Below are 16,030 nucleotides of genomic sequence, written 5' to 3' on the forward strand. Positions count from 1 at the left end.
GAGAGAGAGAGAGAGAGAGAGAGAGAGAGAGAGAGAGAGACAGCCTAGTCCCGGGGGGATTCTGGGACCTGTAAGTTCTATCCTGGTTCTGGGTGGTGCTTACTCAGGTGTATTCACATGTGAGTGTCCACACAGCTGTGCGTGATTTCAATACTCAGCCACGCCTGACTGTGGCAGGTACTCTTCAATATATAGTTAACGTTTTCATCCAGAGGTCTCGGAGAGGTCTGTTGATCTTCTCACAGAGGCAGCATTGGGCCACGTGTCATGGGAATCTCCTGGTTGGCCAGCCATCAGTGGGTGTGTTGGATCAGCGCTAACACGGAGCTGTTATAAACAGCAAGGCTCTGAGAAAACCCTTGTGTGAGAAAGTCTGTCTGAACGAGAAGTGAGTAGAGCATTTCTAATGTGGATGGTGCCACATGCCCTGCGATGGGGTGTGTCCTGCTTCATGCCCCACAGCTGTATGTGAGAAACAAGCTCTCTCTGGCACCAGAACTAATGTGCGGATGTCCTCGGCTTTATTATGGGATTGGTCAGAGACTCACACCTCTCCCTCAGCAGTTTTATCTCTGGATGCTTCATACAGTGTTCACCCTGTGTGTTAGGAAACCCAGTCCCCTTTCTATCCGGGACTTGAATGCATTTCTTATCCAAGTTTTATCTTGTACGTAGAAAGTCCTTTCTCACTCTGAGATCCTAAGAAAAGGCAGGCCTCAGCTTCCTCTTGCTCTTGGATGGCTTGTCTTTGTCCTTGTGTTTTTACTTGTTGATTTAAGTGGAGGTGCTTGCGTAATTTCTTGGCATGGCACAGGATCTGTGGTCTCCCAGGCAGCGGGCAGGGTTCTCTGCATTCAGGAGGAAGCCGGGGAATAAGGGAGCAAACCAACGAAGCATTGTTAGGGTAGACTTCCGTTGGCTGCAGAGGCCGCGGCACAGGCATTGGCCTCTGTAGGGAGGAGGGTGGTACCACCATAAGGGACACCCTGTGCTGTGACTGCCACTCCCTGCCTGCTTCTGTGATGGCCTCCCTGTGCACAGCTGTGCATGAAGCTGTCGTGGCCACTTGCCCTTTCTAACAGCAACAGAGACAGTTCTCGCCATCTCTCCCTTCTACAGCGTGTAGTAGCGCCTTCCATTTTGCATAAGCTGTGCTCACATTCCTGTGTAAGTTGGGCTGTGACTGCCCCTTCTCCCATGAGGCCAGTGGAGCCGTGTGGGAGGCCTATGTATGAGCTAGCAGGCCTGAGTGCCTGGGTAGAAGGAGGTGCTAGAGCCTGGACCTCAGCAAGCAGGTGATGACCACGCTAGAGTACCACTGTTGCTTTGACCCGACACAAACTTCCATCACTCCAAGCTACACCCGTGTGCTCCTTAGTGCTTGAACAGAGTCCAACCTGAGTCTCATGGGTAAAAGTCAGTCTGACCAGGGTGGCTTCTTGTGCTGGTTCCAGGGAAACAACTATTTCCCTGCCTCTCGCAGCTCTGGGAGGCCACCTGCTGCTCTTAGCTTGTGACACCCTCCTCCATCTCTGTCATAGAGCTCACTGGCTCCATCAAGACAGTACCACACATCCCTCAGTGTCTCTCAAATTCTTCACACCTAGTGCCATTGCAAGATCCACGCGTGCGTGTGAGCACACAGGCGCATGCGCAGACACACATGCACAACACACACACACACACACACACATGAGACCTATGGCTTTAAAAAAATCATTGTATTTTTTTTAAATCAGAACTTTGCTATATAACTTACACTGGCCCTGAATTCTCAGCAATCCTCCTGCCTCAGCCTCCCATGTGCTGAGAATGCACATATAAGCTCAGTTTGAGTAATTTTTTTTCCCAGTGGATGAGTGTCTCAGGGTCATACAGACAAAGGGATCTCTGACTGCTCATTGGATGTCAGGGGGGACAGGACCCTGTACTCCTGTTTATTAAGCCTGGTGCTTTCTCAGGACCCTAGTTTCTGAAAGGAACCCCGCTGTCCCCTCATCTCCTAGGTTTGGGGTTTCTTGGTGCCAGGAAATGCATGTGGGTCTTCCCTCTCCTTTTGTCCAGTAGCCCGCTGCAGTTCTGTGATGCCTCCACTGTGACAGTCCATACTACTCAGAGAAGGAAACTGAGGCAGGGGTCAGTCAGTTTTACACAAGTATATTGGAGGAACCCATGTGATATCAGCCCCAGAACAGGACAGAGATTCCTGGAGTCTAAGTGAAATGAATGAGGCCTCTGTGCTAGACAGATGGGAGGCAGAGAGGATGGATAGACAGGAGGCACAGGAGTGCACTGGACAGACAAGGAGGCTCTGGACAGATGGACAGGGAGGCAGAGAGGATGGGACAGGGCTGAGGGAGGCTGCACCCTGCTGCCCAAATGGTCCCTCTGCACTGACCTCCAGGCTGTCTGTGGAGCGAGTGTCTTCCATGGGAGACCATATTTGTCCTTTGTGAGTTCCAGTCTGAGCCTGCTGCTGGAAGAAGCTTCTCTGAGAAGTCTCTGTGTTTTAGACTGTTGCCTCAGGGCTCCACATGGGAGCAGCAGGCTGTTTGCTACAGGCAAACAACACTCTGGGGTCACATAGGAGGCATGGGGTGGGGGCAGGGAAGGTCAGCTAGTATGGGATGCTATAATACCAAACCCACAGAGGTCAAGCCTCGGAGAAAATAAGGGTGTGATTGCAAAGATGGGGAGGGGGCAAGGGGAGCAGACAGGGGGTGCCACAGGACACAGAATGGGGACAGACACCTGAGGGGATGTCAGTCACCATAGCCAAGTCATGAGACATGGGTATGTCTGATAGCAGCCAGGATCTGACTGTCATCAAACCTGTGTGTGTGTGTGTGTGTGTGTGTGTGTGTCTGTCTGTCTGTCTGTCTGTCTGTGTGAAGTATGTGTGTGTATTTGTGTATGTGCATGTATATATATCTGTATGCCTTTGTGGTATATCTGGGAGTGTATGTGTGTGTGTATTATATATGTATATTTGTATAAATATGTATATTTGTATATATGTCTATATGGTGTCTGTGTCTGTCTATATGTATGTGTGTGCACGTATGTATGTGTGTGCATACACGTGATGTTTCAAGATCACAGGATACTACATTTGTAAAGTGAGTGTGGTGTAGCCAGAGGGAGAGGTACAGGAGTGCGAGTGCTCACACCCAGGGCTGTCTTCCCATGATGCAGCGGGAGCAAGAGTGAGGGCTTGCATGGGCACCGCAGGACCAGAGCCCAAGAGTCCAGCGGTGCGTATTTCTCTGTAGAGGGGATCTGGGGCAAGCTCACTATTGGCGTGGAGGCATTCAGGAGACCACGGAGCCTGGCGAGGTGCTGTGTCCTTATTGCCAGACTCTGGTTCTTGATACCAGAAGCAGAATACCAGAGGCGAATGTGGTTCTGGTCACTGTAACAAATGGGCCACCGGGTGCTGACTCTTGCTTGGGGTGCTGCCTCAGTGAGAAAGGAAGAGGAACTTGGCCTCCACCTCAGCTGAAGGAAGATGTCACCACCTCTTCCCTTCCTCCTTCCCAGTTCCCAGTGATGGCCTGAGAAGGAAGAGATGCTATCGTGTCCCGGTGTCAGAATTCTGGGAAGAGCACTATAAACATCTCGATGTGCCCTGGCCCTGAGGTCTGTCTGTTGTCACAGTGTCCCAGGCCTCTGGGCATTTGATGTAGCTTGAGGTCTGGGCACAGATCGCAGGCCTGGAGAACCTAACAGGTGGCCTCTCCCCGTTTCCTGGAATTATTTATAAAAGCTTATAGAACTAGAGTGTGATACCACATATTGCCATAGGAGGCGCTCTCTACAGCTTATACTTAACCTGGATTCCCGTGGTGAGGCGTCAGGGGTTTGAACATGTAAAATATCACCTTAATCCTGTTAAAGAACTTGTTTTGTGCAGCTGGGCAGATCATTGAGATGGCAAAGTGCTTTAATACACAGACATGAGGACCCGACCATGGTCCCCAGGTCCACATAGACATGAGTGTGGTGGTACACATGTGTAATACATCTGTAACCTAACCTCGGGCACAGATGTGCAGAACCAGGTGGAGCCTTGGGGCTCAGCGACCAGCCCGTCTCACCATAGGGGAATCCTTGGTTCAGTGAGAGACCCTGTCTCTTAAAAAAAATAAACAACTGAACACAGTGATGAAAATTCCACATGTTAAGCACATGTATGAACATACCACACACATGTTAATCACATGTATGTGCAGACTACACACACATGTTGACTGCATGTATATGCACAGTATACATGCATATTGTCCACGTGTATGTGCCCACTATACATACACATACCACACACATACCATATACACACTAAAATATAATAACATACCATACATATGCCATATACACATATAACAACACACATACTCATACAACACCGCACATACCATACACACACTAGAATATAATAATGAAAACATATCATACACATGCCATAGACACATACAATAGCATACACATTCATACAAGACCTCCACACACACACACACACACACACACACACAAACATAATAATAACAGAAAAAGGTTATTTCCAGACAGATGTGTCAGTAAAAGCCAATGACTATAAATAAAACCCCATGTCCCCCTAGCAGGCTGGCTAGGAGCTGACTCTACCCGTGCTAAGGAGATCTGAGCACCTGTAGAAAGAGCAGTGTGGCACACTGTCAACTGACGTAGAGAGAAAGCACAGGCAGAGGGTGCTAGGCGCATGACTGTCTCTGTAAAGTTCACATTGGAAAAACCACTTTGGGTGGTTGGTGAGAGAGTTCGGGGACCGAAGCCGCCTGTCGCCTGATGCAGATCTCGAGGGTTGGCGTGTGTACTTGACAAATACTCACTTTACATATGTGTGTCCTGCTTTACCAGAGGCCTCTCAGCAGGATGTCCTGGGCTCACCCGCCACGCTACTCTCTCCACAGATCGATGAACAGTGCGAGCTGAAAGCTATCGAGAGGGAAAAGACCGTCGCAGCTCTGCCGCCCAGGGAAGCGTGCAAATGCAGCAACGAGGAGCTGGCCAGAGCCTTCCATGTAAGAACTTTGTAACAGCATATAATAGCCCTTCCTGTCAGCTGCTCTTGAGGGGAGGAGGAGTTGTCATGACGAATACCTGAGGGACTTAGAATTTGTGAGCAGTGTAGGAGAGGCACCAACCCTGGTCTAGGAGTCCAACCTCTGGGGCCACAGGATGGAGCCAACATCATGTCTTTAGCTTATGCTTCTTGGAACGCCAGGCAGACTGGTGACACCTGTGTGTGTGTGCACATGTGCGTGCATGTTTGTGTGCATACATATGTGTGTATTCGTATGTTGCATGCATGCACATATGTATAAATTGCATGTGTGTATAGGGGTGTGTGTGCATGCATGTATGTATTACATGGGCAGCTCTGTACCTGTGCATGGGTATTGGGATGTATGTTAAGTGTACGTGTATGGGGATTTGTGTGCATAGGTGCCCAGTGTCTGCTTCCCCTTTGGGGTAGCCAGGCCATGGCACTCCAAGCTGGACTGGAGGGAAGGAAACTTAGCGGGGCGTGGGTGAGCACAGTGCAGGATCACGGTAAGCACTGAGTGTGTGGGCAATGAACAACACCTGGGAACAGCTTTGGAACAGCTGGTTCCATTTATTGAGAGAGATGGTATTTATGCCCATGAAGAGGTGATCAGGGTCTCTGAGGCAAGGTTTGTGTGGCCATGTACAGGGGTGTTTGAAGATGCTTCATCTACAGACTCAGGGGCTGTAGAGTGTGTGTGTGTGGAGGGAGGGGAACCTTATAAGATCAAACAGGGAGTGAAACCCGGTAACTGGCAGGGTGATAACTTTGTATGAGGGTTGATGGTGGGGGAGCGGCTTTATGGTGCCAGGATGGGAGGAGGGAAATAGCCAACTCCTGGCATCCTCCTGTGTGAGGTATCCAGGGTGGAAGCTCTCTCAACCCTTCCTCTGTAACCCTAGGCCATTGGGGTCTCACAGTCCCTGCCATTTGTTTTATAAAGGAGCTGTATTGTCATAGTCAACATCTAGGTTGGGAATGGTTTGATATTGAACCAGAACCTGACTGGGTGTGATTCTCGCCTCCCATCTGGCCTGTAGCCCATATGAAATGAAACTATGCGCCAACAGCAATGAAGATGGTTTTTTTTTTTTTTTTGGCAGCCGAACTGGGGAACGTGGGTGACATCGATTTGCCAGAGGGCATCATCGGGTTTGGTGGGACCCATGGTCGGTAATGCAGGGGCGGTGATAAGATATGCAGAAGAGGAACATGGTTTTAGTATCCTCTGAGGTTGAACAAGAGGAAGGGGGGGAAATGGGTGTAAAGCTCTCTTTGTGTGTGTGTGTGTTTGTATGTATGTGTATGTATGTGTGTGTATGTTTGTATGTATGTTTCTATGTATGTATGTGTGTATGTATGTGTATGCATGTGTGTGTTTGTATATATTTGTGTGTGTGTATGTTTGTATGTATGTGTATGTATGTGTGTGTATGTTTGTATGTATTTGTGTATGTATGTGTGTGTATGTTTGTATGTATGTGTGTATGTTTGTATGTATGTATGTGTGTGTATGTATGTGTGTGTATGTTTGTATGTATTTGTGTATGTGTGTGTATGTTTGTATGTATTTGTGTATGTGTGTGTGTGTGTATGTTTGTATGTATGTGTGTGTGTGAATAGAATTGGTCTAATTGTTTAAGAGAGGTCATAAATACTCCTGTGGGGGCAACCTGGTCAGTGAGGACATTTCTCTTAGATATCAGACCTGGCAAAGAGTTATGGGATCTTCCTTGCTGGATTCTGCAGGGGAGAAGCTCTCTGCTTCAAATGTCTCCTCCTCCAAGGACAAGACCATTTTCCTAGTCCCCTCCCCACCCCAAAAGATGCTGGCTCTCACCAGGCACCTGTGACTTCACTCTTTGGTCCTCGCTAGGCCTGGCAGTGTGCTCACCCTACATTCCTAACTCCTTTTAGGTGGACCTAGACAGCGGCCTGTCAGAATTTGCAGTGGCCCAGCGCAGGCTGGTCCATGGCTGGAATGAGTTCGTCACTGATAACACTGAGCCCGTGTGGAAGAAATACCTGGATCAGGTAGGGGCAGGACATCCTTCTCTGTGGTCACTAGGGGCACTGACCAGGAAGGGCGGGCCAAGCATTCATTCTTTAAATATTGATCCTGGATGTCCTTGGACAGGTTGCACCTGGGGTGTGGGATGAATACGTTTCAAGATAAACAGTTTTGTCCTTTTGGATGCTCTGAGCCTCCAGGAGGAACCCTGTATAGGTGACTAAAGATATAGGTGGCCATAACCCTTACTAGCCATCATGGGCACTAGGGGCACTTACCACATGCCGGGTACCATGCCGAGTGGTAAGTAAATAGGTAATGCAAATTTATTTTATCATCCCCCTAAAGTCATTTGCAAAGGGGTGGGGGAGTATGGCAGAGGAATGACACACAGATTTGCCAGAGGAAGCAAAGACGGGACACGGGATATCTTGGGAAACGGGCATTTCAGAAGGCCAAGAAAGAATTAAGAAGAAGTGTGCCTCCATAGACTATAAAAGTGAAGCTATTGTCAGGGTGGAGAGACGGCTCAGCCATGGCTCAGCCACGGCTCGGCCATTAAAGTGGTTTTGCTTTATGAGCACAAGAACCCTGTCTAGAACCTACTCAGTTTAAAGCTGAGTTTGAGGCTGTGTGGTTGAAATCCTAGTGCCAGGGAGGTAGAGACAAGTGGATCCAGCTAGCCTAGCCTACTTAGTGAGTTCCACGCTGGTAGAAGGGGTGGGGGAGGAGGGCGGGGAGGAGCAGGCAGAGACAGAGACAGAGACAGACACACCCCTGCGGTTCTGAACTTCAAGTTTACCTGCTCATCTTGGGTCCAGGAGCCTAAAGTCATCCAACAGAAGTCTGTGATGCTGAAGTCATTCATACCTCTGCAGCCCGTCTCTGGGTACCTGCCCATCTTAACTGATGAGCTCAGCACTGGCCTGGTGCTGACGGATGGTCTATAAGTCAAATGCGTAGCTACCATTAGGGAAAGGGGAATGACCACAGCTGCCCGTTCTGATCTAAAAGTCTATTTTTCTGCCAAGCCAGTGTCAATCCCAGAGACCAGGCAGAGATCTCCAACGCCTGAAGCCTCTGGGTAGTCGCTTTCCCTTCCCCCTTCCTTCATTTCTTATTCCAGGCCAGGCCTCCCTTCTTCCTGTTTGTAGACTCCAGGACTGCCCCTAGGCTGCAGCCGCCCTCTGATTGGTTCTATGTTTAAAGCTTTCTTGATTGGTTGGTCCAAGAACCAATCACAGTTCAGGAAGCCTCCCCTACTAGTGGGATTCACCCAGATCACTACCCAGCTTTCAGTTGTTACCAAAACTGGTTTATAGGCACTGGGGTAGATCTAGCCAAACCCAGAGGAGACATTGTCCAGGCCATGGAGGCTGCCGGAAGTTAGAGCCTGCCAGAAGTTAGAGCCTAAGGATGAAGGCTCAGATCAGCTGGGGCTCAGACAGCTCTGCCCCGTTGGCTTTCTGCTAGGTGCTCACCCTGTCTTTTCTTCTGGAGCCCTCTGCTTGCACATTGAAAGCTCCCTGCAACACTTCTCAGGAACCCCCGCAGCAAAGCCTCGTTCTATCTCTTTCGTAGGCTAAAAGCCGGCTCACGTATCTCCTTCGTCTATAAATTTAAGGACACACCTATGGGAAGTGGCTGGAATCTGTGGTCCTATGTGCACACAGATTCTCTCTGTACACCCTGCATACATTCACCCCTTCCTTACATCCACTAAACTACTATGAGGCAGCCATGGGGGAACCCTCCTTTGTGTCTTCTTCTGTGACCCAATGGACTGGCTGCTGAGTCTCAGAAAGGGTATGAATAAGACCCACCCATAGCTTTGGGTGACTGGTCCCCTTAAATGGCTTGTGAAGATCTTTGGAACATGGTGGGGTCTGGAAAGGACACATCTATATCCTGTGACATTGCCGTTGCGGCACACGCTGAAGCCATCTGGAGGAATCTGTTTGTGCATTTTGGAGTTGGTCTCCGACTTTCTGGGGATCTGGTTCTTCTCCTTGCCAACAGACCCCACCCCGTGTGCCTCAGACCCAATTCCAGAGCTTGAAAGCATCCCACTATATAGCGGAATTCTCTGAAGGACTGGCTCCTTCCTGTCCCTTCCCATCCCTTCCCATCCCCCCTCCCTGCAGCCCTGGGAAGAAGGAGGAGAAACCTCCTGCTGGGTCAGGAGCCATTCCTGGAGCTGCACAGCCAATGTTTCTCCATTCCACCAAATACTATTGTCAGCTAGTTACACGGGCTGTGGCCACTGATTGAGCCCTGGGCTGGCTACTCTCAGTGCCATGATTCCAAAGAGCCAGAAGCAACTGGTCACGGAGACTCTTACATGTAATCCCAACACTCAAGAGGCTGAGGCAGAAGGATTACTCTGAGCTCTGAGTCACCCTGCGCTAGATAGTGAGATGCTGACCCAGAGAACTTAAAGTAGCCAGGCATGGAGTGGATTCCTGTGACTCCAGGCACTAAGAGTTCAAGCCCATCCCTGACCTCACAGCAGGTCTGAGGGGAGAGAGAGCTAAGGAGACACTATCTCAAAAATGAAAGTGAAAGAGAGAGAGGGGAGGGGAAGGGAAGGGGAGGGAGAAAAAGACAGACAGACAGACAGACAGACAGACAGCATTCCTACACATTAGAAATTAGAGGCTGGAAGAAGTCGGAGATGGGTCCAGATTGTGAGTCGGTGGTGGAGACAGGTAGGAAAATACAAGATTCCTGAGTTCTTGTCCACCTTATCACACCACTGGAGGCTGTGCTGGATCATGAAAACACTGTGACATCCAGGGTAGTTGAGGTCTGTGACCTCAGGACTGTCACCTCCCTGCTGTCAAGTACAGATGGTCTGGCAGGATCAAAGTGTCTTTATGCCTCTGGTGAGGAAGAGGCGAGACTTTGCTAGGGCCAACTCAAGGCTGCTGCTTGTGCTGCCTCAACCTACCGGGTCCTCCCACAGAGGCTAAACGTGACAGCTCCAGGGGTGATGGTGGGGTTCATCCCCTTCATGTGTTACACCAACACACACTGCCGTGCTTCTCACGGGCTGTGGGACCCATGCACCGGGTCATATTTCCTTTTGTGCCTTGGCCACTGGGATAGAAGCAGCCACAGAAGCAGAGATATATTTAAGCTTTCCCTGATCTCCTTGGCTCTGCTCTCTGATCTTTGGTGTGTTTGTACTTCCTTTCCATTCTCTATAACACGAGCCGTCATGCCGTGAAGGACTGACAGACAGAGCACTAATGGAAAGTTCTTTGGAGAGAGCTTTGGGACTTCAGTGCCTAAGTGACATGGGGTAACATATTCGGGGGCTAAGAGGAATATCACTAGAGTCCCCAGATGTTATCATAGGATGGGATGATTTCGGTACACAGGGTTGGAGGGTCTATTATAGCAAGACAGGAGAGCTTGCTGAGGGTAGCCAGGACGGGCATCCACCATGTATCCCAGAGAGATCCTTGATAGATGACATGTGGCCACTCGAGACAAAGAACTCAAAGTCCAGGCCAGGTCTGTGTGAGGACAGCGTCAAGATCAACCCACAAGTCTGTCAATGGTGGACTTACCTACAGAGGAGGAACAATGGGTTGAGCAGGTCCCCAGTGTAGGGAGGACTGTTAGCCTAGTCTCACATGAAGGTCTGAGCAGCCCAACAGCCGCAGGGAGGAACCTCTGCTGTCTTCTGTGACATTAAGATTCTGCTGTTCACCTTTCAGTTCAGGAACCCCCTGATCCTGCTGCTTCTGGGATCGTCCGTGGTGAGCGTCCTCACCAAAGAGTATGAGGACGCCATCAGCATTGCCCTGGTGAGTAACTGGTGGCCTCCGCTCCTGGATTGGGGTGCTCTGGGCTGGTTGTGTCTTCTGCAGCTGTCTTTCGAAGCAAATGATCATGGGTTTATGTATATACGTCTGCATACATGTGGGAATACGTGTGCACCTGTACAGAGGCTAAAGGACAACCTCATTTCTCAGGCACCATTCATCTTGTTCTCCGAGGCAGGGTCTTTCACTAGCCCGGAGCTCAGCAAGTAGGCTAGGCTGTCTAGCTAGTGAGCTCTAGGAATCCTCCTGTCTCTGCCTTGCCAGTGCTGGGGCTACAGGGATGCACTGCTACACATGGCGTTTTAGTTGGGTTCCGGGGATCGAACAACTCTTCAAACTCACAAGGCAAGCACTGTACCAACGGAGCTGTCTCCTAGCTCTGTGGCCGGTTATGGCACAAGATAAAGTGGGCGGGAGTGTAGTGTGAGCAAAGGAAGAAAGGGACGGATAAAAGCAAGCAAGTCCATCACTTGCCTTTCTGCCAGCATTGAGGGGTGTGTGTGTGGCATAGGTGGCCCCAGCGTGAAGGGGTCTGTTTGGGGCAGGCTGTTTGCCGTCTTCTCTCCTCCCTGTGAGATCTGAGTGTTTGTGTTATAAGATGCAGTCGCTCCCTCTCTGATGCAACCAAATACCGGAAAGAAGCAGCTCAGAAGAGGTTGTTTTGGCTCCAGCTTTAAGAGGGGACAGTCCATCTGGTGGTGAAGACGATGCTGTTGTGGTGGTGGGATGGCTATATATATACACACACACACACACATATAATATATAATATGCAATATGTAATATATAATATAATATATAATATATAAATTTATATAAATTATATATTTATTATATATTGTATATTGTATATTATATATTATATATTATATATGGTTGATATCTATTCTAATATATATTCTATATATATTCTATATAATATTTTTTTAAAGTCAGGGTTTGTATTCTTGCATAAAACATCATGACCAAGAAGCAAGTTGGGGAGGAAAGGGTTTATTCAGCTTACACTTCCACATTGCTGTTCGTAACCAAAGGAAGTCAGGACTGGAACTCATACAGGGTAGGATCCTGGAAGCAGAAGCTGATGCAGAGGCCATGGAGGGGTGCTGCTTACTGGCTTGCTTCCCCTGGCTTGCTCAGCTTGCTTTCTTATAGAATCCAAGACTACCAGCCCAGGGATGGCACCACCCACAATGGGCCCTCCCACCCTAGATCACTATTTGAGAGAAAATGCCTACAGCTGGATCTCATGGAGGCATTTCCTCAAAAAAGGCTCCTTTCTCTGTGATAACTCCAGCTTGTGTCAAGCTGACACACAAAACCAGCACTCACACACACAATTTATATATTATATATATATTTATAATATATTTAATATATATATAGGCCTTGAGTCACATGTCCGTACCACTGGGTTTGGAGTGCAGTGGGCTCAGAGCCCCTGAGCCCCAGCAGTGAGGTCAGAGCCCAGCTGTAAGTAGGGTTCTCATCCCCGCTCCCGGCACCCTGTCTTCCAGGCGGTTCTCATCGTGGTGACTGTTGGCTTCATCCAGGTGCGTACATCCTGAGTCCCATCTGGGTGGAGTGACTGGGCCGTGGTGGGAATTTGTGGGAGTTCCCACCCTTGAACAGCACATCTGATGTGCTTCCTGCTAGGAATACAGGTCTGAGAAGTCTCTGGAAGAGCTCACCAAGCTGGTACCTCCAGAGTGCAACTGGTAAGTCTGGGGTCCCCATGAGCCCATGGTCCACAGCAGGAGCAGATGAATATGCTGATGGGTCTGACAAATGCTTGGCCAGTACTGTCACCTTCATGCTGTGACATGGGGAGAGCAGTCTCGTTCTCACTGTGAGTGAGGAGACCTGGTATCTGCCCTGGTGGTGGCTTGCTGTGTGACCATAGGCAGGAGGCTCCACCTCTCTGGACCTCTGCTCTGGCATCAAGGTCTAACTTGACTTGGCAGGGGGTGGGGGGAAGAGCCTGGGAAATAAAGCAGAAACCTGAGTTTTGTCTGAAGAGAGGGCCCCAAAGCGCCAAGATGAAGTTAAGCTGGGGCAGTAATGGGCCCAGCCACAGAGCACTCCAAGTATGCTGACTGAGGAGGTGGGGTCCTCATTTTCTGCCCTTTGACTTGATTTTATTAAAATGAGCGTGTCAGCGAGAAGGGATGCTTGGACAGAGAGGAGTCTGAATATGTTAGGGACCAGCTACATCTTTTTTTACATTTACTTATTTGTGTGTATTTGTGTCAATGTAGCATGCCGTGGCATGTGTAAGGTCAGAAGACAACTTGAGGGAGCCAGTTCTCTCCTGCCATGGGCTTCTAGGAGTCAAACTCACCCACTGAGCCATCTGCAGACTCTAGGGCCAGCTTTTAAGGATATCATGTAGAATTTACAAGCCACCCCCAGAACTGAAGGGGCTCAGGAAAGACCTATCCTTCGCCCACCCACTGACCTGGCTGAGGGCCCTACATGTGGCTGAGTCCCCTCAGTACCTATACTGATCATAATGAAGACAAGAGGCTCCATGTGGCCTTAGGATATTAAGAGACTTAGACACTCAGCTCAGCTCAGAGCCTGCCCAGAGATTTTTTCAGGAATACCCATGACATGAGTTGGGGCTTTAGGTGGGAAGCAAGCCTCATGGGTTATGGGTCTGGCTGGTCTCCCAAGGTGCCAGCAGTTATAGAGTGTGTGTGAGACAGACAGACACAGAGAAACAGACGGATACAAGACAGAGGAAGAGGGACACAGTCAGGATGAAGAGGAAGATATGAACCCATAGGCAGGATGAACATTCCAGAAGCTGCAAGGGATAATGACCATCTGGGTTCACCGGTTGGAGTATGAGGCTGTCGGAAACCCAGACAGGTGACATCATCAGGTGAAATGAGTGATCTACTATGATGACCAGACTTTAAGTGTAAATACCAAGTCTTGACCTTTTCATAGTTGAGTATATTACCGATAGCCCCAGAGGCCATTCAGAGACAGTTTCCCTTTCAAAGCAGAATTAGATCATCCTGGTGGGAAGAGTTGGGGGACTGTGGACTTCTGAGAGCTCAGGGTCCTCTCGTGAGTAGAGACAGGGTAGTGAGCCAAGAGGCGGGATAACTGGGAAGCAGCAGATGCTCACCGCTCCCCAAAGCCCAAACCATGAAACCAAGAAAACCCACAGGGGTGTGGCAGTGACGGGGGTGGGGGAGGGGGGAAACAAGGACAGCGCTGAGTATCACCAGGCATCCCTGACAGGACACTGGAGGCAGGGAGGACACTGAAGGAAACACCCGTGGAACAGCAGCCCAGTGTTCTTGGCTACAAAGAATGGAAAACTTAATTGTGCAGGACACAAGGAAATGACGTCATGTTGTAGCAAGGGATCAGCGTGGGTGTTGACTGACATGGTGCCATGGGCTTGCCTCCTCGCTCTGACTGGCTTCCCTAGAGATGCCAAGATGGCTGCCACCGCTCTGGCCATCACGGTCACAATATAAAGGTTCCACTGGAGAGTGTGTGTAAGTTCCAGCCAACACCTCATGTCTCATAAGCCTGTCACAGGCAAAGATGGAACCACTCTGATGATTATAGCCAGGTATAACCCACTAGCTAAATAAACAGACGGCTGTAGAGAAAGGAGGAGCCCTAAGCAAAATCAAGTCTTCTGCCAGGAGGAAGGGGATTCCTACCCTGTCTGTCAAGGTCTATAAAGACCCAAGACCACAAAAGGGGGTCTGAGTGGAGCCAGGAGTAGCAGGAGGTGGATCAGATGGCAGATTTTTGGGGGTGGTACTCCAAGGCCATGAGAAGCCACTGGAAGGTTTAGGGCAGGAAGGAGCTTGTCCTAGCTCTCTCTAGCTGCTGAGCTATGGGAACTAGAAGAAAGGACATTTGTAGTAGAAACCTGTGCCCAGACAGCCATAGGTGATCATGCACTGAGGGCCAGGCTTCCTAGGCATTGAAGCTGCTGCCCTGATGGCATCCTTCCTTCCTGGCCTCTAAGCCAAGGCAGTGTGTTCTCTCAGCGTCAAAGTGTGATTTCCCAGGTGCCATCTGGAAGCCATAGACTAGATGACCTCTGCCTACTGAACCTTCCAGAGGCAGCAGCAGCTCCATCTCTCAGGGGAGAGCCAGGGTCCCTCAGTAGCCATATGCCTTCCCAAAGTATTTTGAGACACAAGAGTTTAAAAGTAGGACTGTAAAGTCTGGAGAGCCTGCCTGCAATAAAAATGCCAAGTCGAGCTGTTCATCTGGTTGTCATAGGGTGTGAAACGGGGGTCACCATGCCATCTCCTCTCCCACACAGCCTGAGAGATGGCAAGCTCCAGCACATGCTCGCACGAGACCTGGTTCCAGGAGACATTGTGTCCTTGTCCATGGGAGACCGGATCCCTGCTGACATCCGACTCACTGAGGTGAGCACCCCTCGATACTGTAGCCTGCATATATAATAGCTGGTCCTGCTGAGCAGACAGTACGGGCACAAGATCCCCAAATCTACCATTACAAACCAGCTTATTCTTCTAGAACTGAGGTTCCCCTGGCTGTGTGGCTTTCATCCCAGTTTGTTACCCATAGTGTCAACAATGGTCCAAAAATATTAGTAATTGTCTTCTCTCTTGAGAGAGTGAAAGAGACAGAGAGACCATTTATTATAATTTGTTCTTTCAGTTGAGTATTTTCTAGGGAGCTGGGAGCACAGCCCCGTGACTGAGAGGAGAGAGCAGCCAGCACAGGCCTAACATCCTTGGTTATGTGGGCTTTTGTGCATGATGTGTGCGAGCTTGCATGTATGCGTATGAGCATGGAGGCTGCTCAACCACCTTGGGCATCATTTCTGACACTGTTCCTTGAGCCCAAAGCTCGACAAGTAGCCTCAACTGGCTGAACAGTTAGTCCCACAGACCTAGTCTCTGTCTCCCTAGCTCTGGGATTTCCATTGCACACTGTTGCCATGGCAGCTGCCACCACCACAACTTCCTCCCCTTCTTCCTCTTCCTCTTCCCTTCCTCTTCTTTCTCCTCCCTCCTCCTTTTCTCTTCCTCCTCCTCTCTCCCTCCTCCTCCTTTTCTCTTCCTCCTCCTCTCTCCCTCCTCCTCC

The 16,030-nt window shown here is 49.6% G+C and overlaps 1 protein-coding gene across 1 annotated transcript in view; it reads left to right on the top strand.

Moving 5' to 3' along the window:
* Nucleotides 1–16,030, top strand: part of Atp2c2 (ATPase secretory pathway Ca2+ transporting 2) — a 58,939-nt gene that overhangs the window by 14,597 nt on the left and 28,312 nt on the right. Inside the window, exons 2-7 of the mRNA XM_028753022.1 lie at nt 4,950–5,060; nt 7,004–7,120; nt 10,823–10,912; nt 12,448–12,483; nt 12,587–12,648; nt 15,237–15,345. Coding sequence (XP_028608855.1) covers nt 4,950–5,060; nt 7,004–7,120; nt 10,823–10,912; nt 12,448–12,483; nt 12,587–12,648; nt 15,237–15,345 — 525 coding nt within the window. The remainder of the gene's footprint in view (nt 1–4,949; nt 5,061–7,003; nt 7,121–10,822; nt 10,913–12,447; nt 12,484–12,586; nt 12,649–15,236; nt 15,346–16,030) is intronic.

Source organism: Grammomys surdaster, unplaced genomic scaffold (assembly GCF_004785775.1).
Source record: "Grammomys surdaster isolate TR1022 unplaced genomic scaffold, NIH_TR_1.0 128, whole genome shotgun sequence".
In the NCBI taxonomy this organism is placed as follows: domain Eukaryota; kingdom Metazoa; phylum Chordata; class Mammalia; order Rodentia; family Muridae; genus Grammomys; species Grammomys surdaster.